Below are 26,729 nucleotides of genomic sequence, written 5' to 3' on the forward strand. Positions count from 1 at the left end.
AAAATTTTGTTAAACTAATATAAATCACCGATAAATAAAAGGTGGTAGCCATAATATAAAAAAAGACGAAGAAAATTTTAGCAAGGCGTGATTTGCGTCTTAGCCAGTGGAATACAAGTAAGTTGTATCCGATTAATGTTTACGACAATATTTATTCCTTCTCGAAAAGTATAGGTACCCTCGAAGGACCTTGCCATCTCTTTCTAGTAGGGTATACATTATATTGTCAGGACATTCTTTTTTATATTAGAATATTGCGTTTAATATTCACATTTATGAATAATAATGTATAAATACCATCGATATAAGTATAATATGTATTACGTACTAGATCTGGCGTTCCGAATATTCACTGTGTTCAACTGAATTGAACTGCAATCCATTCAAATTGGCTAGTGTGGTAAATATTGACAGCTTATGGTTGTGTACGGAGTGGCCCTCATAATATAAGAACTGGAGTCTAAGTGTAAACCTGGATTTGAATAAAAAATATTAGTCAAATAAGTAAAATTATCTGTTGTTCCCGTGAATAAATAGATTATAACAGTGACGTTTTAGTTGCTATTTTAGTTCATATTTTGAACAAATAGTTTATACGGACGTTGGTGTCGACATGGATTGTTTTGAAATGTGGATTTTTGTTTGATTTTTCTCCCAGAGGTCGGCGTCAGTAGGCGGCCAGGCGTTAAAACGAAACTTAATTCTTTCGTGGTGGCCTCACACTGAGTTAAGGGCAGGTGGAGTACAGGATGAGGCTTACCATCTTATATCATAAACTTGGTGAAAACTGGAGTATAGTTTTGTTTCTGCCTACCAATTTAGGCATAAACAGCCTAAGTGTGTGTGTTCTTCAGGGGCGTAGCTACTGCCGTATCAGTAATACAAGGCCCACGAGCTACATTAAACAAAGCAGGCGCCCAAAAGTTCGCACTGCCCTGAAGGGGCCCCAAAAAATTAGATATAGGGCTTATATATATGGCAAGCTACGCTACGGGTGTTTTTAGACACTTACGGTGAGCAAGTTAGTCGCTTGATGGCGAGCGCTACGAGTATCCCGAAACAATGGTCCACTATCACTCACAACATTTTATAAGTCGTGCATGGACATGGTACTGAACTGCCTTCTTCACCTCAACGTATTAAATGATGAGCTTAATACTTCCTAGTAATTACATTAGTTACAATATTTAAAAAATAAGAACAATGCTTGCACATCGATGGTTCGTGGACGAATTTGACCATGTAACCGATCCCATAATGTGATGGGCACAAGGCACGTTCTCATCACTTCAGAAGGAAGTTTTATCTGATATTAAAAGAAGAAATAATGCAAATACGAATTGATAACAATCATAATATGCTTTCTGAGGCTTTACAGCTTCGGCCATATTGTTAGTAGAAACGTTATTTTTTAATTACCATGTAAAATTATTAAACCTCGTCTAATTCCTACCATAAAGAAAATATAAATTAATTGTAAAGTAATTATGTATCATTTATAACTACTGTGACGGACGTCGTGTTATTGTTTGATAATTAATTACCTATTACGTATGAAATACTTAAAAATAACCAAGGTAACTGCAGTAGAACCAAGGTAAAATAAGCACTATCGTATTGTAAATTTTTGATATGTTACTCACAAGAAAGAGAGAGCTCCCTTTAAAAGCCCTCTCGCTCGGAACGGAATTTCAACTACATGATATAATGTATGCAAATATAAACCCTAAAGTTAAGATAATAAGGTTCACTTTATTTTGTTTAAAAATATTCGTAATCAATCCATTTTGGGTACCTATAAGACCTTTGGTGTAATATTGATGAAATTATCTTTATACCTCTGTGTATATACTATATAAGTAAATAATACATCTTCTCTAACTTGCCTATAAGTATTTATTTTACAGTTTGTAAGTAGTTGATTAATTTTGTAGATTCCGTTATTTAGAAATCAGGTACTTATTTGAAATTTTTAATAATAAAGTAGATTGTTAAAATAAATTTAACAAATGCAGCTAAGACTTAGACATAATTATTACTTGTCTTTGGGCCCTTACATCTTTTTATTTTTGTGCACTTTTTGAGCAAAGGTCCTTTTGTAATATGGTAATAGGGTGTTTGACTGGTGTAACCAAAAAATATAAAACTGCTCCAGGTAAAGAATAGTAGGCAACAATATTTATCTAATACATTTTTTTTGTTTTAAATATAATGTGAATACTTTATTTTCGACATTAAAATTTTTATGTTTTAATATATTGTAACAAAAAAAGCGGCGATAGCCTAGTTGGTTGTGGAACGGATTGCCGAGACGAATGTCCGCAGGATCAAATCCCAAGCGCAAACACCTCTGACTTTTCTAAAAAATATGTGTGTATTCTTTGTGAATTGTCGGTTGCTTAACGGTGAAGGAAAAACATCGTGAGGAAACCTGCATAACTGTGAAGTTCTCTATAGGAATTTCGATGGTGTGTGAAGTCTATCAACCGCACTAGGCCAGCGCTGTGGACTAAGGCCTAATCCCTCTCAGTAGTAGAGGAGGCCCGTGCCCAACAGTGGGACAGTATATAATACAGGGCTGATGATGATGAATATGTAACAGGGCAAATAACAGGTAAAAAAAGACGATATTTGAACTGTAAATAGTGACAACTGTCACGAATATTTGTATGTGTGTGATGACGTCACACAGAGATATTGTCACATGATGACGCGTTTTTGCGCAATTATAAATGAAAAACGAAAGTCACGGTTTTTTTTTATAAATTGAGCATAATATTTCAACAATAATCATAATATAATGGACGCTATAAGAAAATAGTCCTCTATCGTTGTACATTATTACTTTGGCAACGGAATAATAACGTTTAGTTTAGTCTTAACCCAGATTAACGTAGTGGTTATATTCGCTTTGTTTTATTGCATACTCCTTTCTCTTTGTAGGCTACGAATGACAGTGAAAAAATAAATGGATTTAGTAAAAAGTGTCTAATAGTGCCTACCTCTACCCTACTTATTGTAATTTTAAGGATAATAATAAATACTTACAAAGTAAGTAGATATTTACATAATACCACATGCACAGTCGAATTTTTAATTAATAATTATAATAAATTAGAACGGTTAGAACGTTTCAATTATCTTTAGTCGTATGACGTCATCTTGTTTAAAACTCAGGGTTAAAACCTATATCAAAGAGCATTAAAATTAATATGTCAGAATCAAAGGACAGAATATACGTCAATGTATGACCTACAAACGTACATTGTGCTCAGAAGTGATTTTATTCTCTTTGCTACATAATATATTTATAGACAACACAGATAGCAATTATCATAATATTTACAACAAGAAAAAACAAAAAAATATATTATGTTGAAGATTTTATTTTTCGTAATTAAGTATAATACTTTTTGAGATTTCTTATGATGAGTAAGACAGTTAAGTCGACGAATAATGCTGATTTAACTAAACTATGTAAAAGTTCATTTACGCTGACCTTCGCTGTGGAAGTTGTAGGTTTAGATGTATGGCACGATTGCAATGAAGGATGGTTGGATCTGGGACCGTGTACACAGGGAATTAAAATACAATACCAATTATATCCTGGACTTGCATTTGACGTTGATATACTCATATGGCCTCATGCAGCCAAGGTAGTCTTTGTAAACATTTTGCAGCTTTGGGTAATTAGGGATTTGCATTTGGGACTTTGGTATTTTTTAATTTTAATTGTATTTTTTTTATAAGTTTTCAATAAAATTCCTTTATGTTCCTTGTGGTCCTACAACGATTTCTATTTAGTTGTGGTCACGAATAGATAGCCCTTTTTTTCTATAACGGTATATAATATATATTTATATAATATATATTATTATATATATTGATTTAGTTCGGTCCGTTTTCCAATAGATTTGGTCCGGAGCTCAGTACGGATGGGTCCGGACCTGGCAGTTTTTGGAACGGAGATGGTTGACCTTTACAATTCGTCACCTTCTTCCCGTGAGAGTAGCAGATCTACGATTTCATATTGTTACAGTGGTACCAACTGCCGGCATGGGCTCTCTTGGTGCTAAGTATGCAATATTAATACTATCAAAAACGTTATTGATGGAATGTTTAACGTTTCTCATTGATCCAGTAAGCTGTAAGAATTTGTATTTTTCAAAATAGCTCAATGAGGTATTCAAAAAAAAAAACAAACACACATCACCCTTTATCCTTGAAGGGGTGGGTGGAGGGCGTTCACTTTTCGCCATGCGTATTCTATCCTATGATGTGATAGAGGAGGAGCCTGAATCAGGCATCAATTCCAGACTCCGGGCTGAAATTAGGTATGAGAATTAGATCATGTCTTTTTGAAAATAATATTGTACCTATCGTGGGGGTTTCCTGGATTTGATAATTTAACATAAATTAAAATTGAATAGTTTCATCTCATTGTGTGATGGTAGTAGTAAACGTAGCTATTTATGCTTTGTAATGATGTACTTTATAAGTGACAAATTTTCTTTTTGATTCATTAGTGCAAAAAACGACAGAAACGTAGAAGTATATTTGCCACCGCTTAAATTTGGAGAGCGACGATACTTTGGGTCGGTGATGGATTCTGAAGAAGCGATGTTAGATTTTATTCAAGGTTTAATATGGAGCGCTGTAGTTGACTTTATTCCACTCTCTTATTCAGACGGCACTTTTGATGTCCCTCAACCCGTGACTGGTTTGTAAATATTAGTAAATATTTTATATAATAACTGTTCTGAGTCTCGAGTCTGTTTGCACTTCAGAAAATACTTTAAGTTTGGTCACTTTTTTTCAATGATATTTCAAGTAACTCTAGAGATTTATATTTATAGATGGCTTGAAAATTTTAGGTAATAAATAATTGGCGTCTAACCCCTCGAAGCGAATTAAATTCAATTGCAGATATAAGACACCAGGACGCTATTTTGTATCATGTACGTGAGACAATTCTAAGTAGGAATGTATCTGAAGATATTGAGGAGACCTTTGAGCCCGAAGAAAAATCAAAAGACACAAGTCAAAAGTCCAAAGAAAGGAAGAAGCCCGTGGAAATACCGAAAGTGAAATATGAAATCAAACTTTCGGGAAATGCTATTTTAGCTGGTCCGTAAAATTTAATTCATATTGATTACTGTTTAAGAAATGTAGATATTTGCCCAGCACTGTTGTGAAAAATAATTGATTTGTAAACAAGATGGGACGGTGTTTAAGCAAAAAGTCGGAGAACTGTTGTATATTAAACTTTAAAAGAATTTACGGTTGCCCTAAAATTATAATATAGTTAAATATATTGAGTTATTTAACGTTATATTATAGTCGTTATTGCCTCTATATGCACAGATTTAAAAATAATGATTTGTTTAAAGTGGACGTAAGGAGCAACATAGTCGCGAAATAACGACCAAGCTCCTTAAATAAGATTAAAAAAAAATAAAAAAATAATGTTTTTAACGGGAACTTGTATACTCGGTCTTAGTTGAATTTCCCTTATAAAAAAAATCATACTACTAATGCATATTAAAAATGTTGAGATTTCTTGAAAATTCGAAGTTATAGTGGCCATTTTGGGTGGACCACTCAATAGGTATATCAGTCTTTTAATAACCTTTTCAAAGACCCGATATACGATTTCCGAATCTATAACCATTCGGTGCTTCATCAGGATAAAATCCATCTGAGACAAGCATTAATTTAACGAACATCTTTTCTAGAGAGATTTATAAGATTATTATTTAGTCTGAATGAAAGAAAGTGGACTTAGATCGCTTACTTTACATAATATATTTGTTTGTTTACAATAAACTATTCCAAGTAATATAGCAATTATTGACATGGCAGGGGCTGGAAGAGTGATTCCTTTTGAGGTGGTCGGCGACAAACCACCTGAAGTTGGTGAAACTATAGTTTTGATTAGCACCAATAACTTGCCGGCTCAAGATGATCAGCCAATAGTTTTCGTGAACATTGAAAAGCTATGCGATGCGCCAGTAAGAGAGCTAAGGAAACTAGGGTAAACTGTTGCATACTGCATGTATAATTACTATTTTTTATTGAATTTAAATATGCTAAGTTTAATTGAATATTTATAATAGGTATCAACTGTTTTCTATTACCAAATACAAGTGCATAATATAATTATAATGTGCAATAATTTGAATGCCCTTTTTTTATTATTATTTACAGTATAACACAATTATACACTAGGTGGAGGTTGGGCGATGAAGTGCATGATTGTTTACCACAAACAATAAAGTCCAGGAATGTTTATTTTAACGATCATCACGTGTTACCTCTAGCAAATGATAATGCTTCTGCAATTTGTGCTTCATTTTTAGATACTCCATATGAAATTGAGGTATGTAATAAAGTAATATGTTACACGGTGTCCAGTATCAAACACAAGTAGTATATTAATATGAAACTTATTTTTAGCTCAGAGGAATCAGAGTACTACCATCAGCCGGATCAAAACCGAAGTTCTTCGGTTATGAGAAGAAAGATCGTGACTTTGGAATGACTATGCCACCCAAATTAAATGTAAATACGGACATCGATATGTTAATAGCAGTTGTTAAAATTGATTCGAAGATATTGGCTAAAGGAACCAATGGATTTATCAGCGGAGAGTATCCTATATTTCCACCCAGAACTGGTGTTGTCCCTTTGAGTCGCGAAGGTGTTTGCACTAATGATATTAATTATATAAGAGCCCCTGTCAGACCACAATTGGTCGTGCCTCCAAGTGTTATACTAGAAGCTCAAATGACTTTAGAAGTATCAATTGGGTTAGTCGGTTGCAAGCCGCCGAGATTAACTCCATGTTTCTCAAGATTATACAGTCTTATATCTGTTTCTAACGCCATTATAGCAGTATTGAAACAAATTGCTGAAATAAACGAACATATCTTGTTAGACGGCAAAAGAGAAGATTTATTAACGGGTTTTGCACTAGATTCCGGCGATGTTGTTGTGTTATTTTTGGAAGGACCTAAAGATGGTAAAATTTTGCAAGTATGGGACATGATGGCAGACTTTTATCCAAAAGTGAAGCCCATCTTTTCTAGTTCCGCGAGATATCCTACAAGAATATATCCCGGTTAGTATATAAATGACTTTATTACTTTTAGCTGTAGAGTATCGACAGCATTCTTCGTAGAGAAGATGGTATATAAGAATTCCAAAATGACTGTGCTCTGGATAGTATAAATTACTATATGTTAAGCCAAGGCTTTTAGAGTTACGCCTGCAAGGATACAAAGTCAACTCTATTACTAAGCCTTCGTCAAAGCTTAGCTTTGTGGATAAGTATTAAGTTGTTACTACTACTGTAATTAATAATACCATAAATGTTTAGAATTGTTGCTGGCTGCTATGATGCCGTTTAATGTTTTGAAAATGTACGTGCCTTTAGCAGCGCTGTTGGCTTGTCCGCCGGTGTATGCTCGTCCTGCATTACCTTTGCCCACTAGATCGGTAAGTTTTATATGGACTACTAAACTAATTTGCTTCGTCAACTCCTTGCGTTTACGTTGCATGTATGTTACGCAAGTAATTATTGTTTATTCATATTAAAATATGTCGTTCAAATCTTCTCTCACTGAGTAGAGTACTGTCAAATCGCAAGCGACTGAGGTGTCGACATCAGCATAAATTGTGAATCGCCAAATGCCAAAATATATCAGCACTATTAATTTATTTCAATAATTAAATAGGCAGTTTTGAAAGTCGGCCGGCTCATAACCAACAAATTGAACACGGCACCGACCCGAGAGGAGCTGCCAACTGCCGCGGAGCTCAAAAGTTTCAGGTTGGAATTATGCGTGGCTCCGCGGCCCACGCCTGTGACCATCACGGACAATCCTACTACTAAAATTGGTAATTTTTTCCTTATCGTCAATATAGACGTAGATATATTGAACGTCTTATTTGTTTTTGTGATGTGTTGTCATATTTCATAGATAGAATAATAAATAATAGGAATACATTTTAAAAAAAAGTGTGTGTGTAATTATGTAGGTACGTAAGAAGTTATACTTCTTTGGCGTAACAAGATAAAAATCTTTCTAAAAATTTTATTCTTCGCGTTATCCTACGTCCGTAGAGAAAATGACACTAATAATGGATTTTTTAATGTATATTTATATATTATATTTTATTCGGACTGATACAAAACACATGTTGTAGGTTCAAAAATACTTGAATAAATGTTGTGCATACAGTTGCCAGTTCTCACGCAAACATACGTACATTGATGTCCTTTCTTTTACTCTGTTGGTAATTTTTTTTGAAAAACTAATATGTTGGCTAGCATATTTCATGGTGTCGGTTTTTCGTTACAGCATGCGCGCGCATCGTAAATATTTACTCTCATAATTTTTTCCCTAACGCGACAAAAGAAGTATAACTTTAACAATGTTTGATTTATTATTCGGCTTGTTTATTACATCGATTTTGTTATTGCTGTGATACAGTTTGTAAAATGATTTTTCATTATAAGTTTTTTTAATAACATTACATTTCTTTCCATTTCCGACCACACAAGAACAACAATGGACCTCATTGCAGAGCGCTACACGTATAAACTGGGACAAATAATATTACTTTTGATATAAAATGTTTTGAATAAAGACGAAGTACGTAAAAATTCTTAATAAATAATATTTTCGCACACATTGTATATTTAATGTCTAACGCTCGCGTAAATATACGAAAACATTTTATCTTTATTAAGTAGGTAACAACGAAAATTATATTGCGGAATTTTTCAGCAATTGAGTCTTAAAAACAATCACGTCAGTCAATATGGCGGTTTTCTAATGTAACTTTGGATAGCATAGCATAGTCATCGTTAGTAGGTAATATTAATATTTGACACTACCTTTAATTCTTTGAATTCCTTAAAAGAAATATCTAAGACTACTATATCTTTAAGTTTATTGCAATATTTCAGTTTAAATACAACTAGGAACGTTTACGTTTTATACATTTTGCATTTAACTGAGCGAACAGGTTGTTTAACTCAAAGTTCACGTGTCTTGCGTGTGGTTTCACGGCTTTTCACTTAGCAAAGCGAAGGAAATCGTGTTATTCATAGTGCGTTCGCTTTGAGTTGGTTTTTACATATATTTTTTAAATTATAATATTATTTTGAACAGGTTTGGGATAATAAAAATGAGAGTACGTTTTTCTAGTCTATGATAATATTTCTATTGAAGAGAAAAATATTTGAAAATATATTTTGCTTTGCCAAAGTTTAGTGAATTTAAAATAAATATATTTTTGTTTGTAAGATATTTCAAAAGTAAATTTTCTTAGATTTTGTTTTACGAAGATAGTGGCCACGCTTATATTGAAAAATCTTTAAATTACTACGTACCTAATATTTTATATACATACTACAATTTGTATTATCTACTACCTACATTCTTATTTATACATTTATATTGTTAAATATGTGTGTAAAATTTTTCTAACGTATATTGGGTACTATCCTAAGATGTTTTTATTGTAATTGATTGTAAAACTTCATTGTTAATATCAGGCAAATTTTGGCAATTATCACATGTTCTGAACACATCGGCTAAATAGTAACAATGTGTGAGTATTTTGCGGTAAGTTGGTTTCCTTTTAAAGATTTAACCAAAAATATTTTATAGCGTGAGTAAAAATGCGGGTAGACATGAGCATTTAGATATGTTGTGTTGAGACAATAAATTAAAATGATCTGTGACAGGCGCAAAACACCCGACCGGCCCTATTAAAATTTGATCTCGCTATCATAAAAATGAAATAAGCGGGCATTCCCCAGGAGCGATAAATTTTGTTGCCATAAAAGAAAATGGCGTTGCAATAAAATCTGTCGTCTTAAGTAATGCCGTCATGTTTTAGGCTTATCTGTTAAGAGAGACAGAAATCTTCGCCTCTGTGAAATTGGTAAGATGGTCGGGTGGAATTTATTGTTTTTGGCTTTGAAAAGAAGTCATCTATACTTCTTGCTTAATTAAACCTTTCCACATTTCGCTAGCTTTGGCTAATGGGTTGGATTTAAATTGTCGGCTGCTATTCTGCAATATATTCTAAGATTAGAATCTGAATCATGGGATGTTTCGTCAATTAAAAGCGAAATATATTTTATCCATAATAACGTAAGAGCTGAAAGCTTACGCCTGTATAACTTTTTAATTATATAAGTACATGCAACTGTACACTAATAAGTACAAAGAATTGTGGACTTATGGATAAAAGAGAGATCTATTTCTCTTAAAATTTAATTAAGGAGAAGAATAAACAATTTAAGTGCAGTATTTTAAAGAATTTACGAAATTTTATAATTAAATCCACGCGGTAACAAGTAATGATCGTTGTTTACCCGAACAAACTCATTAAACTCATGGTAAGTTAGTTAACATTTCGCACACGTTGTACCCGAAATGGAGTTAATAATTACACATAATTTTCTTATAACTTTGTAAAAGTTGACGGGATACCAGCTGGTAGAGACTCTGTCTTTCGTTCGAAACTTAGGTTTATTTAATTAGTTCCACGTGTTTAAAACATGTTTGTAACTTACGCTCACTTTGAGACAACACTTGTAAAATACTCTTGTTTATGTTCCTGTAAGATTTGTGTACTTTATTGCTTTTGTACTGAACTTTGTGAAATTTAATGAAGAAAGAAAGAATGAAGCAGGGAGCTCTTTCGTCGTTAGCTTTTGCTAGTAGCTCCGGCTGTGAGGTTCGAATAAATTTACCTAATTATAAAGTAATATATTATAATGTTCTTACTCTAGGACTTAGTTGTTTTGTGCGTACAATTTAATTAAAATATACGTTTTAATATTTTTTAGTTCTGAGATTAACATAGCCTATTTCCACAGACTTTCACATCTATAACAGTATCTATAGTAGGATATTAAGTCGTATACAGACGTAGTATATTGCTTACTCTATGATTACCATTATTAGTAAATATTGGAGTATTTCCCCGAAATAAACGAATCGTTTAATCGGAGGTAACGCTACATGCGAAACTTTTAATGAGTCATTGTTTACAAAATATTAAACGAAGCGCGTTCGTGTTTACAACGATTACCGTTAATCGTTCGATTTCATTTTATAAACATTGATCAAAACGTGACTGCAAACTTGTAGACTGATAGCTAAACATCCTCTACTAAGATTAATTTGAGTTTTTCGAAGTAGATTTATGAGGAAGGTTCGAAAACAGCGATCGTACGGCGCGTTCGTCGACCGTTCAATTCGGACGATCATTTGTCAGTGTCCCCGGTTTATCTGATGCGAAAACTGAATGATTTTCGGCAAGTTCCTTAGCTTTATTTAAATAGAAAAAATATTTGTCATGTTCGGCTTGAACATTAGCCGGGTAAATGTCCTCGACATTCTTTGTTTATAAACCAGTTATTTTTTTAATGTAGATAAATAATCAAAGGTTTTTTTTATTAACCATTGATTTTAATCAATTATTTTTATTATGCGAACGTGGTAAAGTGACTCCACTGCACTAGATGGTAAGTGGAGTGGGGTCTAATAGAATGTCGACTGAAGATTATCCTTGGGCAGTCGGCATAATTATGTCGGCGTGTTGGAACCAGATATACACAGGCTGATCCCGCAATGCGACACACTTACTTTAGCCATTATGGCGGGTTTTAACACTTTGTGTACATTGGTGGCTATCCGGGCGGATATAAAATATATCCTACTACCAGCAAATTATATTGATATTGAAATATTCATGATATTTGAACAATTATGATTGTGTTTATGAGTAAGTAACTCAATCAGTTCTTCGATTCAACGTATGTTTAATAGAGGCATATTTTTTCAAAGTCACTGCTGCATTATGGATTTGTGTAGGTAAGCAATTGGAAGGTGGATTTCGTAAAGAAGGCGTATGAGATTAACGGGGAAGATATGTTGCGAAAATAAGTTGATACTGGTAATATCGTCCAAGAACGTCAAAGGTTCACATATCGTAATAATTTCTTACGGTTGACGACTTTTTGAAAAAGGGCCAAATAGAGATTTCGCAGCTGACAAGAGGTATATTGAGCGTAGTGCTAAGCGTTTTATAGTAATTGCCTAAAAATATACTATTGCTTTTATATTAGGTACATATATTGTATCTATGCGATTAATGGAACGTAAGCCGCTCATTTTTTTATGAAGCCAAATAAAAATAAACTTCACACATACTTATGTATCACGGTTCTTTCTTTTTAGGATGGGGTTAACATACTCATATGTCGCCACATTTGTAGGTTCATTTTTTTTTTATCAAAAGGATAATTGTAAAATAATATATTTATCTTTTATTAGAAGTAGTTTATTGAGGCAAATACCATTTTCAATCGTTTTCGTGAAGCGCATACGTATTAGTTCATTGCTGTCACAATTAATTCCGTTTTACGACCAAACTGTGCCTGGTTTTAATTTTATTCTAATTGGTTTAGATGCCATTTCCTGGGGTTAGTTTTTGAAGCTATAATCAATATGAACCGCTTTGATGATGGGGAAAATCAGTTATGTTGTTAAAATTTATCTTACGTCAATATTAGATGGTAGGTTTTTTCTATCTGGGAGATTACTATTTAGAATTTACCACGTATCGTCGCTGGGTACATTGACAATAATATGCAAGCACTCCAGTAGAAGACATTGTAGTCGGTATATTATAACTAGGCATTATGAGTATTTTTTAGTTATTATACATTCGAAGTGCTAACAGCACTTTTGTAGAGTGGATAGCTCTTATATAATATCCGGTCAGTCGTTGTGTTTATTATTAGACAAGAATCCAAATTTCAATAGTATAAAGAACATCCTCATCGATTTATTATTATGTATCTATAATAATTGCATACATGCAATTGACATTTATTTTTAAAACATTCGTGCTCTCTTTACAAACTTAGTTGATGATAGTTTTTAGTTGAAAGTTACGATTAATTTCAATGTTTTTTCAGACAACTGTCATTCCTTGGTAATGTTTTGCCTTACGTAGTGACGTAGACATAAATATTCCTTATTTTTTTGGTATTTTTAAACTTCTTAATACACTGATTTTCGATCGTATCAGTTGGTCCTTCGAGCCGGATAAACTTCCCAAACCAAATTTCGGGCCACACACCGATGTACTCGATGTAGATTTTGTACTGATATAGACATAGGATAAGCGTTTATAGTTAAAACCTGTTTAAAACGAACACAAAGCAATTCTAGAGACATGATATAGTTAGAAATGGCTATCAACCTACATTTTCATTGGGGGAAACGGCTTATAAATATAAGCCGATCATAAAATCAATAATTATGTTGATAGTTAACTGTGGGAATTTGTATTTAATGGAATAATAAACTTTTTTGTTGGATGTTTATAAGCTTATGTAGGATTAGTTTCAATTTTAGAATGCATCAAAGTTAACGAGCGAATAAAATTGTAATAATGTTGCGCACAGGGTTCGTTAGTAGAGGATTAGTTTTGCTTTTGATATTTCGCTGAACATGTTTGCTGTTCCATTAACGCAAAGAGAATTTAAAAGTTAAATATAGACTAGTAAGTTCCCGCAGCGATAATATTGTATCGTGTTTCCACGAGCGATAATATTTCAATAATTCTATACACAAGCAACTTAATTGCTTAAACGAAAAAAAGTGCTTGTTGAAGTCTACTTGCTATACTAACCTCGCTTAACTGATATTATGTCACTGTGTAAGTCTAATTTTTTGAGATATTATTTAATCTATATTAGTATTTTAAGCCAGGACAAACTTTATGTTTATTTCTAAGAAATATCAAACATTAACATACTTTCGCATTTTTAATTTTAGCAAGATGACCTAAGCTAGCTTCGAAATATCGTATTAGCTATTGTTTTTTTTTAATAAATACACTATTTGAAAATGTTCTTATGATGAAAATTATTTCGATTAACGAGGTCAATTTGAATAAGGCACAAGTGTTGTCTATTGAAGCAAATAATTTATTTCCTTCATAAAATCGGGAGCGCGCAAATTGGCGCACAAATTATTTCGAATGAATACTTATTTATATTTTACTATGACATTATAAGTCATGTTCGACACGATGAAAATAATACCGTATTGTAAGTATTTTTCCGTAGTTCATTGTATAAAAGAAATAATATGATACACACACAGATTCACGCCTTTTATCCTCGGAGGGGTGAGCAGCGGCGCAACTGGTACATCTACTTTCCGCTGTGTGTATTCCGTCCCATGATGGGATACGGGACGACCCTATCGCTATATCAGGCACAAATTCCCGACTTCAGGCTAATGCTGGATGGAAAACCCAACGACACTGCCCCACCCACGATTCTTTCTTACTTCAGTACTGCAGTCACACCGTAATACAATGACGCCTCTGAAGCAGTAAATAAACGGCAATTATGTGCTGTGAAAACGAATGATGGACTAACACCCCATTATTATAAACTACTAAGAATGAATTGAAAACGGTTAAAAAATAATAATAGATACCTAGGTACATTTTCATTTATTTAATTTAGTGACATTTGCGCATAAATAAATTGGTCATAGTATTTCGTAAAACGTTGACTATAATATATTTCACGAAGCGTAGCTATCCGTTGGTAAGGAGCTGCCTGTGAAAAGAGGTCACGGGTTCGAAATAACGTGAAAAAATATTCGTGTAATGCGGAAATATTTTCTTGCGGGTTGGATGTTGTATGATCAAAATTCCTGTTCGTTGTTCATTCGCCTTTTAAGCTATCTTTAAGTTAATTGTATAGTCGAGCATATTATTATCTTAATGTGAATCGTGGGGCCGAGACTATGGGTATGCTGTTGATCTATTTTTTAACCTTAGTGTGCAACTGACTATAATTTTCAGTCTTTTAACTCAAAAGTCTCAACGTATAGACGAACCAGAGCAAAATATAGCTCGTAATTGAAGTCCCCACACCACGTTTGTAGGTACGCTTGCCTTTCTTCGCCAATAATACTCCATCCTTCCTAGCATTGCTTACAGGGCTGTCTACGCGCCAAGAAACACGCATAAATAGACTTAAATACATATTTAAAAATTTAATAATAATAAGCTATGTAGTTTTGGTTCTTTTAAATGCATACTGCAATTGACAGTTTTTTTTAGTAACACAATTACATTTACTTTTAATGTTGCCTATAATATAACATGTTATAATACAAATCGTGGCAGCGGTTACGCCTTTTACTTTGACTCATGAAGATTCTGCCTGAAAAAGTGCCGTCCGTTACCCTTGTAAAAGATGAAAATATTTCGAAAAGGTGTATTATGAGTAACACTTAAATGCAGGGAATATATAAATAATTGGAAATTAAACTGTTACTGCTGAAAATAACTTCTGAGAGTTAAAATATTTAAAAAATAATATATAGATTTTATAGGATTTCTTACGTGACAATTTGGCAACCCTAAGCACTAGTGCTGTCACGTGTTCTAATGAAAGGTCTATATCGACAGTTTGTATGACCGAAACCGTGCCGGCATGCGAACATCGAACGACTTTTTTCGACTAGTCATTTTCGAAATAGGAACTTTGTGTGTATGTATAAAGGTTCGTACACATTATATTGTGCCAACATTACTCGTCTTTTATATGCATGATTCTTTTGAAATTCATAAATGCAGGAGTAATTTCGTTTGTTTGTTCCTCCTTTTTACGGCTAAATAACTGAACTGATTTTGATGCCAATTGGTATTAAGCTAAGACTTTTCAAGTTCACACCAATTAGCAAGGCAAATTCAATCTATGTTGTTCAATCAAATTTGAAGTATCGCGGTCAATTCTAGCTCTTACCTTTGTAATAGAACGTAGGAACTTCATAGGAACGAATTGCCTATGAACTTTATAATAAGTGTTACATATTGTTAGTAAGATTATTCACGTGATTCAGTTTATCGACCTGCCCAGAGGGGATTTACTATTAGCATGTCAAGATCAAGACATTCGGTATTTAATTAGGAAATCAATACAAATTAATTGCTAGTTATTTTTTTCATAAAGGTTCGTCAAACATCCAAGTTTTTTAAGTTGGATGTTTGGCAAACGAACATGTGGGTCATTTTACGGTAAATGATCGCTACCAGTAACAATAAATAAATGGATAAAAGAGCAGATATCATAATGTTAGTCTGATTAAATAATTAATTATGTAACGGTTGATGTATTTTAAGCTGCGGTATTTTATCGCACATAATCCAACAACAATTCTGTGAAAGATGAAAGTTAATAATAATGAAAGTCCAATTCCTATGAAAAAGAGTCATCACAATGGTTGAGTCGCCTTTTTCTTTATATAAAACTTTAAAAAAAACCTGCGGATCAATTTCGCAGTATCCAAGATACTAAAACAATAAGAAATTGAATCTGGGCCTTTATTCTCATATATCGTTATTGTTGGAAGCAACGTCCCTAGTACTGCAAACTGACTACGGACCATTCGTTTGATTAACGCCATATCAGATGCCATTATTCATATTCACAACTTTGTACGTCCAAATGTCAGGAAGCAATTTGCGCGAGTTGTTATATGCATGGTGATGCGCCCTCTAGTGGTCAGAAGGCGGGATTTATGGGACTGGCAGTTTCAAACTGCACGTTAAAAACCATCGGACTATTTATGTCATACTAATTTGAAGCCTTCGTTTTTCGTCTTAAGGTAGCTTTTGGAATGAAAGTTGTAATTCAGGCAAAATACCGCGAGGTGAGTAACGGTTCTGTAGACTACGATTTATGCCCGGCAAAATCTGGTATTGGGATCTCGTATAATATAATAGCCCCTTTATTACTTTCTAAGTAGGTTGTTGCATTCAATGTCTTACATACATTTATCTTTATAAGTAAAGGTTAGGTACACATTTATCGTTATTAAAATATAATGGATATAAATAAAATGGATATTTTGAGATATTTAAAATAATATTATAGTTTTTCAAATTAAGTAAGTAAAAATATAGCAGTCCCAATAATTTTATTATAAAACCAATAGAGCTATAATTTAAAAACCTTTTTCATTGTCTGTTATATTATATTTTTCACACCCTTTGCTGTTTAGCAGTTTATAGAATAATTTACCTAAGTACTGTTTAAAGATATACCCATATATTTTTTTCCTATTGATGTAATTGAAGAATATGTAATTTCTTTATATTGAAATTTTAATAATAAAAAAGCGTGCTTACTATCCTCTCCTGTCTTTTGAAACATAACCTCCAACGTGTCACGCAATCCAATAAAATAGAAACAGTAGTTCAATATTTAAATCGATCCACTTCCAATATAGCTATCACAAACCGTTTTGTCTATTCATCCGTGCAAGGTATATGGTGCGTAGTGGCGCGTCAACGGAGAATACCGCTTCCGATATATGAAACTTGCAAGTCTATCACGCACAGTCTGAGTAACTTGAATGTGGTGCAGTCAAGCGATTTGGCATTTACTATTTGCATAGATTCATATTATACAAAATACTAGTACACTTCTACTACTACTACTAAACTTAGCCGGTTAACGTTTGCTACGAGTGAACGTACCATCGAACGTTAGATATCTTATAACTGGCTAAACCGGTTTAAATATTTTATTTCAATAATTATATTTTCTCTACAAGTGATTTTTTGTAAACTATTAAGAAAATAAATGTCTATAAACAAATAGTTATGCGATCAGCAAATTATGTAATGGTTAAGGCGCAGTATTGTCCTATAAGTAGTGCCGAATTTACACTTTCCTTAAGTATAAGTTTGTGCTGCCTCGCATGTCCTGGTGCCCACTTTCAGGAGCATAAATAATGGTCTCCGATTATAACTCTGATGCCCTTTAGGCGGATTAGCCTATACGGCCTATTGACAAATCCAGCGCTGCTTTCTAGTTCTTTCGAGCTCGTTTCAGAATATATTATACAAAGCAGATGTTGAATATGAAGCATGCAGTATATTTTATATATGTATATTGTTGATAATTACCTTGATGCTGAGCCTCCAGCAAACCCAGCAATCTACGTCAAATTGCAGGCGGAAAACGCAAAAGCAAGTGCCGGTAGAGCAGTCGCATTCTTGTTACGGATAAAACAGTTCACAGAGTACTTGTTTTACTTATATTTTATTCACCATCATCATCATCAACAGTCTACTGTTGAATATAGGCTTCACCTAAAGATTTCCAGAAGTTAGACAGTATCCGACATAAATAACCAGTCTCCTATTTTACACCTATTAAGCATAAGCATAGCTTATTGTATATACCTAAAGGTAGAAGACTATTTAGAAACTAGTTTCAACTTGCTATTATAACTTAAACAACTATTAAATTTAATACGTTAATATAAATTTATTTATAATATTTTGAATAGCATTGTCAAAACTTTTATTACGATTCAGTTCAAACTGTATTTAATTTAAGTGGTTTTGGGCGGCAAGAAGTTTTTTTAGTTGGGTTAATAATTTTATTTAAACATTATTTAGTTGGGATCCTTACTTACAGTATACCCGTAACTAGTTTACAGCGCAAAGGATTTTGTCATCATTTTAAATTAAAACTTTCCTCTAAAGAGTTTTGATAGTGTTTATTGCTATTGACCTATTTATAAGTATGTATTTTTTAATATTTTCAAAATACTGGGGCATTTGACTTCTGCGCCGATGCCCGATTACAGCTGAGATTTTATTTAGCTAGCTGCGGACATGCTTAAAACGTAAATCACGTTTCAACCTACCGGCAGGAGCCACTCTAACGAAATGCTAAAACGTGTGTTGCCGGATCTGTCGCAGGAGTTGGCAGCTAAGTCTGTGCCTCAAGGGACGAGATTTCCCCCTACCCATTTATGATACTAAGACTTTATTGCTACGGATTTATAATTAATATTCACACACCTAAAGACTTCTCTCAATCTAACACATGTTCCAGTCTAATGTTATAAAGTACTATTCGATGATCGATTTAACGCGCTTGCGCACACGCAATGTAAACAGTTCGTGGATGACTTTGTTGTATAGTTGTTTGATGTGAAAGTATCATGACTACTCCGCACTGTACATACAGCGATCAGATAATTGTATTTTAACATTCATAATAGTGAAAAAAAACCGGACAGCTAGCTTGATGGATCTTGTCATAACCCATTACTGGTACCTTATGTCGCTAATACGCTGTGGACATTCACAAGGACAAGCCCTTAGGCTTTTAGGTCATTTAAGATAGTTTTCTAGCTGCACGCTTATCACTTTTACCCTTCCACAGTTCTGTTCAAAATATACTGATAAGATATTATTAAAGCGCAATAGTTGTATTATTACTCATGTGGCTTGCATGAATATTTATTTAACTACTTAGTGCTAACTCTACACATATTGGTGAATTTGTGATACGTAGCAGTAAGGGCAGCTACCTTAACCGTTGTAGCTACAAGAAAACTTTCTTTGAAGAATGCCTATCATTTTTGTAGACATTAAGATCTGTAGTAACATATTTTAAAAAAAATGTACAGTCAGTAAGTATAGAATAGGCTATTTATGCAATCATTTTTTTATGTCAATCGATTCTGTTGCTAATAAGAATAAAAAGACTTTACGGGTCTATTAGTTTTGAGTACTTTTAAGGTCAGAGGTAACAAAATGTATTCAGGGTCTATTATAATCTACAAAAATAATAGGAGCTGAAAAGTTCACAAACAATTATTACGTATCTTCTTCTTCTTTTTGGCTATTATCCAGGACTAGGTGCCAGGGTCTGCCTTCCTACTGCGATCCTTCCATGTCACGCGGTCTTTTGGATCCTGTTCAGTGATTATGTATATCATAAATTAACATTTTTGAGTATCAAGATGACGAGCCATATTGGGCGACTGGGATGTAGAGGCTTATGCTTTAGAGCAGCCTTAATCTATTAATTTTTATATCGGTCACAAATGGCAATATCTACTGTTTCAGGCTATCAGCGATAGCGTTATACCTTTAATAATTCTGTAATTAAAATTGACTTTTATTACCCATCCTATCTAGAGACTTCCGGGTATACCTGGCGTACCATTTTGGAACATAAATTCTCAGTTCAAACGGTAGTTGCGCGCGCCATTCAGCGAGCGTTCATAAATTCAGCCTGCGGTACCATAGCATTTGCAGCACCGGTGCTAGCCCGCGTCCACATAAGCGTTTCTGCGGTCACAAAGTTGCGACCAACTGGTGGCTTTTTGAATAAACATGTTAATTTTTTTTATTTAGCAAATGTTCCGAATTTGAAAAGTACGGTCGTGTTTCCGATAGTAGGTACCTACTAGCGTAAAGTGGAAGGTAAACTATGGAATTTTTCAATCATGGATTGAGATGGGCTTAAAAGTCGAATGACAGATCATCTTAGTTTTAGTGAATATGTAACTGAATTCTATTATTTCTAAGTAAATAAAATTAATGAAAAATTTCAAACATTATTTAAACCATTTGTTTTAGATTAATTTGCTACGTACACAGACTGGCCGAAATATAACACGCGGCATAGACAATATATTCCATACCAAACTCGCTTTTGAGACGTCGATGTGGAACAGCTCCGTATGACATGAACCATCACGCTAAGCCGTGCCGCACTCAGCGTGTTTGTGATACTCTCGTAGATTCAATCAAAACAGATTTGCTTCGTGTACCCGCCGCACATACTGAATGTGCAAGAAAATATTCTCCGGCGTAATAATGTGCTCGTGTTAATTACATGCGAGAAACTTCTTGTTTACGATTTTGTACAATAGAGATATAGGTGTTATGTATAGTTAGACAAAGTTTATATTGCGATACCAATTTATTTATCCATAGGCAGTGATTTCCCAAATACCATTCGGCATTAGACTTCGCAGTATATGACCATAGTTATTGCAGGGCACGCAGAGCGAGTCAAGGACTTCGCATCTCCCAATCGTTCTAAAGAGTGTAACAGGTTCGGCCTTAAATAACAAAATTGAAGTTCCTAATTTATATATATATATATATATATATATATATATATATATATATATATATATAACTCTTTTATATAAATGTATCTAATAAAATTGTAATAGGCCGATGTCTGTACCTTATAGATATTGATGGGAAACTAATATGGGGGTCTTTGTTAGTGCAATAGAAGCCAAAAATCAGTTAGAATTTCTGTCTGTGTGGTTTCAAGCATCACGCATAAACTTCTGCATTGGATTGAATGCAGCTGTCACCGCTGTATTCCTAGAGGTCTAACTTAAAGTATCATCATCATCATCATCATCTCAGCCACAGGAAGTCCACTGCTGAACATAGGCCTCCCCCTAGGATCTCCACGTCGACCTGTTGGTAGCGGCCTGCATCCAGCGACCTCCCTTCGACATTAGCCAGGTCGTCCGTCCACCTTGTCCGTCAACTTAAAGTATATCGTAGGAAAATATAAAGCGGGACTTTTATTCTGTAAAAGCATTTCACACGGGCGAAGCCGTGAGCAAAACCTAGTATACAATATAGTAGCACTTTATTATCAATTCCAGAAATCCACGTTGAGTTCACGTAGTAAGAAATTATGAACACGCCTTGCCGAAACTACGTCGTGACTTGAATTAATTCCGTCAAGGAATCAAGGAAGTCACGAATCAAGGAATAGTTCGGAATTACTAATGAATTTATTAGGACTTCGTGCATCCGTTTACACAAGAAATGGTATTGTGGACTTTGAAAATTATATTCAAAAAATGTTATTGGAATTCTTACCTTTTTGCACAAGAATTTTAAGTTATAATGTAGACAATCATAACATTTAACAATGAGTTCTTGATGATGTAACCTTGAAATCTATAGAAGAGGATTTTTATACAATTATTTTTACTTTATATTTCTCTTGAACTCTTAGTTTTGAAATTCCTTACATTTTTAGTTACTTCGGTTTATATATGTATTCCTATTTTTAAACAGCGATTTCCATAGGATTACCTCTCCATTCTTAATCAAAAGAAAAATACATTCGCAAATACAAGGAATCACAATAATTGAACAAAAATAAAGAATGTTCTCTTTGTTTTCTTGAGACAAGGCATGATAAATTTGAAACAAATGCTCATTTATCCACCTACGTTATTTTCCCTAAAAGTTTATTCAGCGTTTGTTCCGGATTTATTTGCTGTTTTTTTGAGGGTCTACGTTTTATGCGGGTCGAACAAAGCACGCTTACTTTGCACAAGGGAAAGGTATAATTTTTTAAATGAGTTCATTTACTTATTTCCACGGGCAAAGTTTGATCTAATGTATGGCAATAAGGTCTGTTGTTTTCTTTTTGTTAGCATGTAATTGTTTTCATGACAGACATAGTGATATCATATTTACAAGATCTGTATTTGTTCTGGAATCAATGATTATATTGTTTCGTTGTTAACCGGCTTCAACAAAAGAGGAGGTAGTCAATTCCACATGCATTTTTTTATTGATTTTTTTACCTTATTTATTATTCGTAATGATAGTTTTTACTATTTATAAAGGTATCACATTAAATCTTGTTTTAAAATTTAAAAATATACAAATATCCTTTATTATTTAGATATTTGTAAAATAATCTAATGTCTGTTAGATATAAACATTGAAAACCGATGTCCCAATTTTAATGTAATTTAACAAACAGATTCATCATGTATTTACATGTAATTTTTTTTATCCTGGGAAACTCTCTTCGCAACGGCGGAGCCGCGAGCAAAACTCAGTGTAATATTTATGCCAAAGAAGTTCATGTCATACGTAACACTTCATAGAAAGTGTTATATTTATGTTCTATTCAAACTTTCAAAATTGTGCGCAAATTATTTAATTGCAAGACTTAGGCAATATTTTAAGCGAAACAGGACGTGAAATATGGAAGGACCAAGATATTTCACGTTCAAAGTATAGTCACAATATATTATACTTTAAGTCGTATATTCATGCCTAAAGTGACGTAGGTATTTGAATAAAAGTGTTGTGATATTAATAGGAAACAATTAAATGGGAAGTACGTTTCTAGTGCGCGAGGGTCCGTCCGCGTGGGTACCACCGCAATGTCTATTTCTACCGCCAAACAGCAATGTGCTTGCACTATTGTTTTCCGGTTTGAAGGACATTGTAGTCAGCGTAATCACTGGGTATTATGAGACTTAACGTCTTATGTCTCAGGATGACGAGCGCAGTGGAGTGTTACGCAGTATTTTGTATTTCGGAGTTCTGAATGGTTAAGCTACTGTTTATGAGCCGTTGTATCGCTTACCATTAAGCTTGCGATATGCTTGTTTCGTCATTCAAGTGAAATAAAAAAAAGTCAAATATCTGTAAAACTCAAAAGGCGGGAACAATGAAAATTTAAAATGGAATACTCAATACTGAAACGCATACTGCGCGGGGCGATTTACATCTCCTCTTGCTCTTCACATGAAGGAGTTCTGATGATAGATATACGAATAATAATTATTCGTGTTTACTGCAAAATAAAAAAGGAAAATTCCCACATCTCCTCTCTTACTCCAGGATATGACTCCAAAGCGAAGTCACGAACTAAAACTGATTATACAAATCTACCACAAAGATATAAAAAAAGTGTTCGAAGTAACCGGACTCGAACTGAAGACAAACTGTCGTAGATATTGTAAATATTGATACTAACGCAGCTATCCATACGTTCTTCCAGTCAAACTTGAAATTTGAATCGCTACATGGAATTTATTGAAAAGAAAAATAAATACGGTCAATATAAATCAATGAATTCAGGCAAATAATAGAGGCATAGTTTTCAAATAATTTGCCATTTTACCATAGTTATTGATTGATAAATAAATTATTGAATGAATTATAATCACAAGGAAAGATGTAAGATTTGTACTAAAATACCCAATAAAAAAAAAACTTTATTACGACCCTAATAATGTTAAAATGATGAAAAATATATTTACGATCATCGAAAATTACAATAGCTACTTACAATGGTCGTATATTTTTATGCCGCAGTGGTACACTCGCTTTTTCATGGCCGTAATCAAGGCCTTAAAACTGGCTGGTGCTTAACGGAAGGAATGTTCTTAAGAATAAATTTGATTTAGTTATCAGACCCTAACCTGGTTTTCTGGGAACGTGACCTGCATACATTAGAAGCCCTTCTTTGCGCGCTATATAATTTTTACGTGCTAAAAGAGCAATACGCAATCTGTGGGAATGAGCGCTCTGATTTATTCTTATTGCTTGGGGATGGAGCACGTATTTGGACAATTTATTGGAAGTAATTGAGTTAACAAGACTAACAGCCAAGTAAATAAGTGGATGAGTGACAGTTAGTTAATAATTGTAGATTTTATCAAATATAAATTAGTGAAGATGAAGGTTCCAGTTTAAATCCAGCGTCTGGCACACCGTACCTGGCAATTGTGCTGAACTGCAATCTATTCAACAGTATCGTGCGATGCATTTTGCCTGAACCCTTGTCTTCTTTTTTATTTTAGTACCTCGTTTATAAATGTTTCTGTAGGTCTCAGTATATTTTCAAATAATTCATGTTTTTTTTCATTATTTTTTGTTACGGTAGAAAATAACAGAACAATTAATGTACAAAGTTTAGATATGAATTATTATCATTAAATACTTTTAATAGTTGTAAATTGTAGAATAAGTGTTAAATATATTTTTAGATATAATGATTGTTCATTTAATTTCGATATAGTACACAATATATTTAACACTATGATATTAGTAGGTACAAAACAAGCATGAACTTAAATCGACAATTGTTACTCATTATTAAGAAACGAAGACGAAGTTTTGTTCTAACTAAAAATCCCGCGAAGATAAATAAAATCCTTAACGGGTTTGAATGAATGCATTCACTTTATTTAAAATTTTAAATCAACCAAATAGCGAGATGAAACTTGGAGCTATCCAACAAACTAACAGGTGTCATTTTGGTCAGGATTATCCTGCAAACTACGATGACGTATACTTATATTTCTTTTAACGCAAAAAACAAAATTTTACACTCGGGATAAAATCTAAAAGCTTTACATTACTTTTATGAACTCATTTTTTACATTGTTAGGTTAATTCATTCTTTAACTATAAATTACAAAGAATAAACTGTGTATAATGTTACGTAGAAAACTTCCAATATTCAGCTTTGCTTTAGGTATATGTTAATGGAAAGATCGTTGAAGGAATAGACCGGTCATACCATCTTGAACTTTATTTATTGGTTACTGCTATTGTTGTTGTTCTATTTACTCAGAAATACAAATAAGTAATGTTAAAGTCTGTACATTTGATTTACTAACCCAATATAAGCTATTTGCATAGTTATGAGATTAAATGGACCTTGTCTAGACTAGACAAATTATATGAAATACTGTCATAAAGGTCCTTCTAAAGGTCCGGTATATGGTAACAGCAACAAGCTGCGAAAATCCAATTCATGTTTCTATGTAGGTCAAAGAAATCTTCTGGGAAGCGTAAAATTAAACCATTATTTTATCTAGATTAATGAGTGCTCCCTACGAAGTTGGAATTTCTAATTGTTTAATTTTGCTTTCGTTAATGCCTGATACGCATATTATTTTCTGTTATTTATTAAAAACAGGGCCATATTATATTAATCTTACTCAATATTAATTCTAACACCATTTATTTAATTCTCCAAGTCACATGTATTATTTACAATCACTTTAAAAAAATATTAAGTAATTAGGCATACCTAATTAAATATTCCAGCAAGAATTGATATTTTATTTTTGTTGTATTATATTAAGTACTAGCTTTTGCTCGCGGCTCCGCCCGCGTTATAAAGTTTTTCAGGCTAAAGTTTTCCATTATAAAAGTAGTAGTTTCCCGGGAGCCTATGTTCTTCCCAGGGTTTCAAACTGTCTCCATACCAAATTTTATCTTAATACGTTGGGTAGTTTTTGAGTTTAAGACGTTCAGGCAAACGGATGCAGCGGGGGACTTTGTTTTATAATATATTTTTTTAGAACTTTTTAAGTGGAATAATCCCGACATACATCGTTGTTGCATAACTTTAACCGTTTACGCAGCGCATGCAACGGAAGCTCTCAAAACTAATAAATTGTCCCCGTATTTGTAACATGTTTCATTACTGCTCCGCTCCTATTGGTCATAGCGTGATGATATACAGCCTATAGCACCCCACAAATAAAGGGCTATCCAACACAAAACGAATTTTTCAGTTCAAACTGGTAGTTCCTAAGATTAGCCATTACTGCTCCGCTCCTATTAGTCATAGCGTGATGATATATACCTTAGAGCACTCCACGAACAAAGGGCTATCCAACGCAAAAATATTTTTTCAGTTTGGACCGGTTGTTCCAGAGATTAGCCATTGCTGCTCCGCTCCTATTGGGTATAGCGTGATGATATATAGCCTATAGCAATTCACAAATAAAGGGCTATCCAACGCAAAAAGAATTTTTCAGTTTGGACCGATAGTTCCTAAGATTAGTAAACAAATATAATGAGAAAGCTTCGAACTGCTAAGCTATCGGGAGTTACACGTGTCATTGTGAGTCAACCATAAAAGATAGACATATGCTGTCGTGGGATATATTTTACATAATTTTAAGGAGAACATTTCCGTCATACATGATATCTGCGTAGCTTTAACCATTAAGGTTGCACACGCGACGGAAGCTTAAAAATGG

General features: G+C 33.6%; 1 protein-coding gene across 5 annotated transcripts; it reads left to right on the forward strand.

Moving 5' to 3' along the window:
* Positions 1–11: 11 nt before the first annotated feature.
* Positions 12–8,690, forward strand: LOC115442659. Of its 5 annotated transcripts, none has more exons than XM_030167773.2 (10): positions 12–117; positions 3,913–4,076; positions 4,527–4,720; positions 4,927–5,127; positions 5,863–6,034; positions 6,208–6,379; positions 6,457–7,120; positions 7,379–7,497; positions 7,737–7,899; positions 8,567–8,690. In XM_030167773.2, exons 2-10 carry the CDS (start codon positions 4,057–4,059, stop codon positions 8,617–8,619), a joined length of 1,758 nt encoding a protein of 585 aa, XP_030023633.1. In that variant the 5' UTR covers positions 12–117; positions 3,913–4,056; the 3' UTR covers positions 8,620–8,690. The 5 variants fall into 5 exon arrangements, with proteins under 5 accessions (XP_030023633.1, XP_037296233.1, XP_037296232.1 ...); XM_037440336.1 differs by lacking the exon at positions 12–117 and adding an exon at positions 2,790–3,051; XM_037440335.1 differs by lacking the exon at positions 12–117 and adding an exon at positions 3,219–3,656 and having other exon boundaries at positions 7,436–7,497.
* Positions 8,691–26,729: the final 18,039 nt, after the last annotated feature.

The sequence above is a fragment of the Manduca sexta genome, chromosome 19 (genome assembly GCF_014839805.1).
Source record: "Manduca sexta isolate Smith_Timp_Sample1 chromosome 19, JHU_Msex_v1.0, whole genome shotgun sequence".
NCBI classification, from domain to species: domain Eukaryota; kingdom Metazoa; phylum Arthropoda; class Insecta; order Lepidoptera; family Sphingidae; genus Manduca; species Manduca sexta.

Bases quoted from the DNA above. Each gene is read 5' to 3' on its own strand.
- LOC115442659 (XM_030167768.2), top strand. From the start codon at position 3,426: ATGATGAGTAAGACAGTTAAGTCGACGAATAATGCTGATTTAACTAAA. The intron at 6,380-6,456 runs GTATGTAATAAA...ACTTATTTTTAG, and splicing joins ATACTCCATATGAAATTGAG to CTCAGAGGAATCAGAGTACT. The intron at 7,121-7,378 runs GTTAGTATATAA...ATAAATGTTTAG, and splicing joins TCCTACAAGAATATATCCCG to AATTGTTGCTGGCTGCTATG.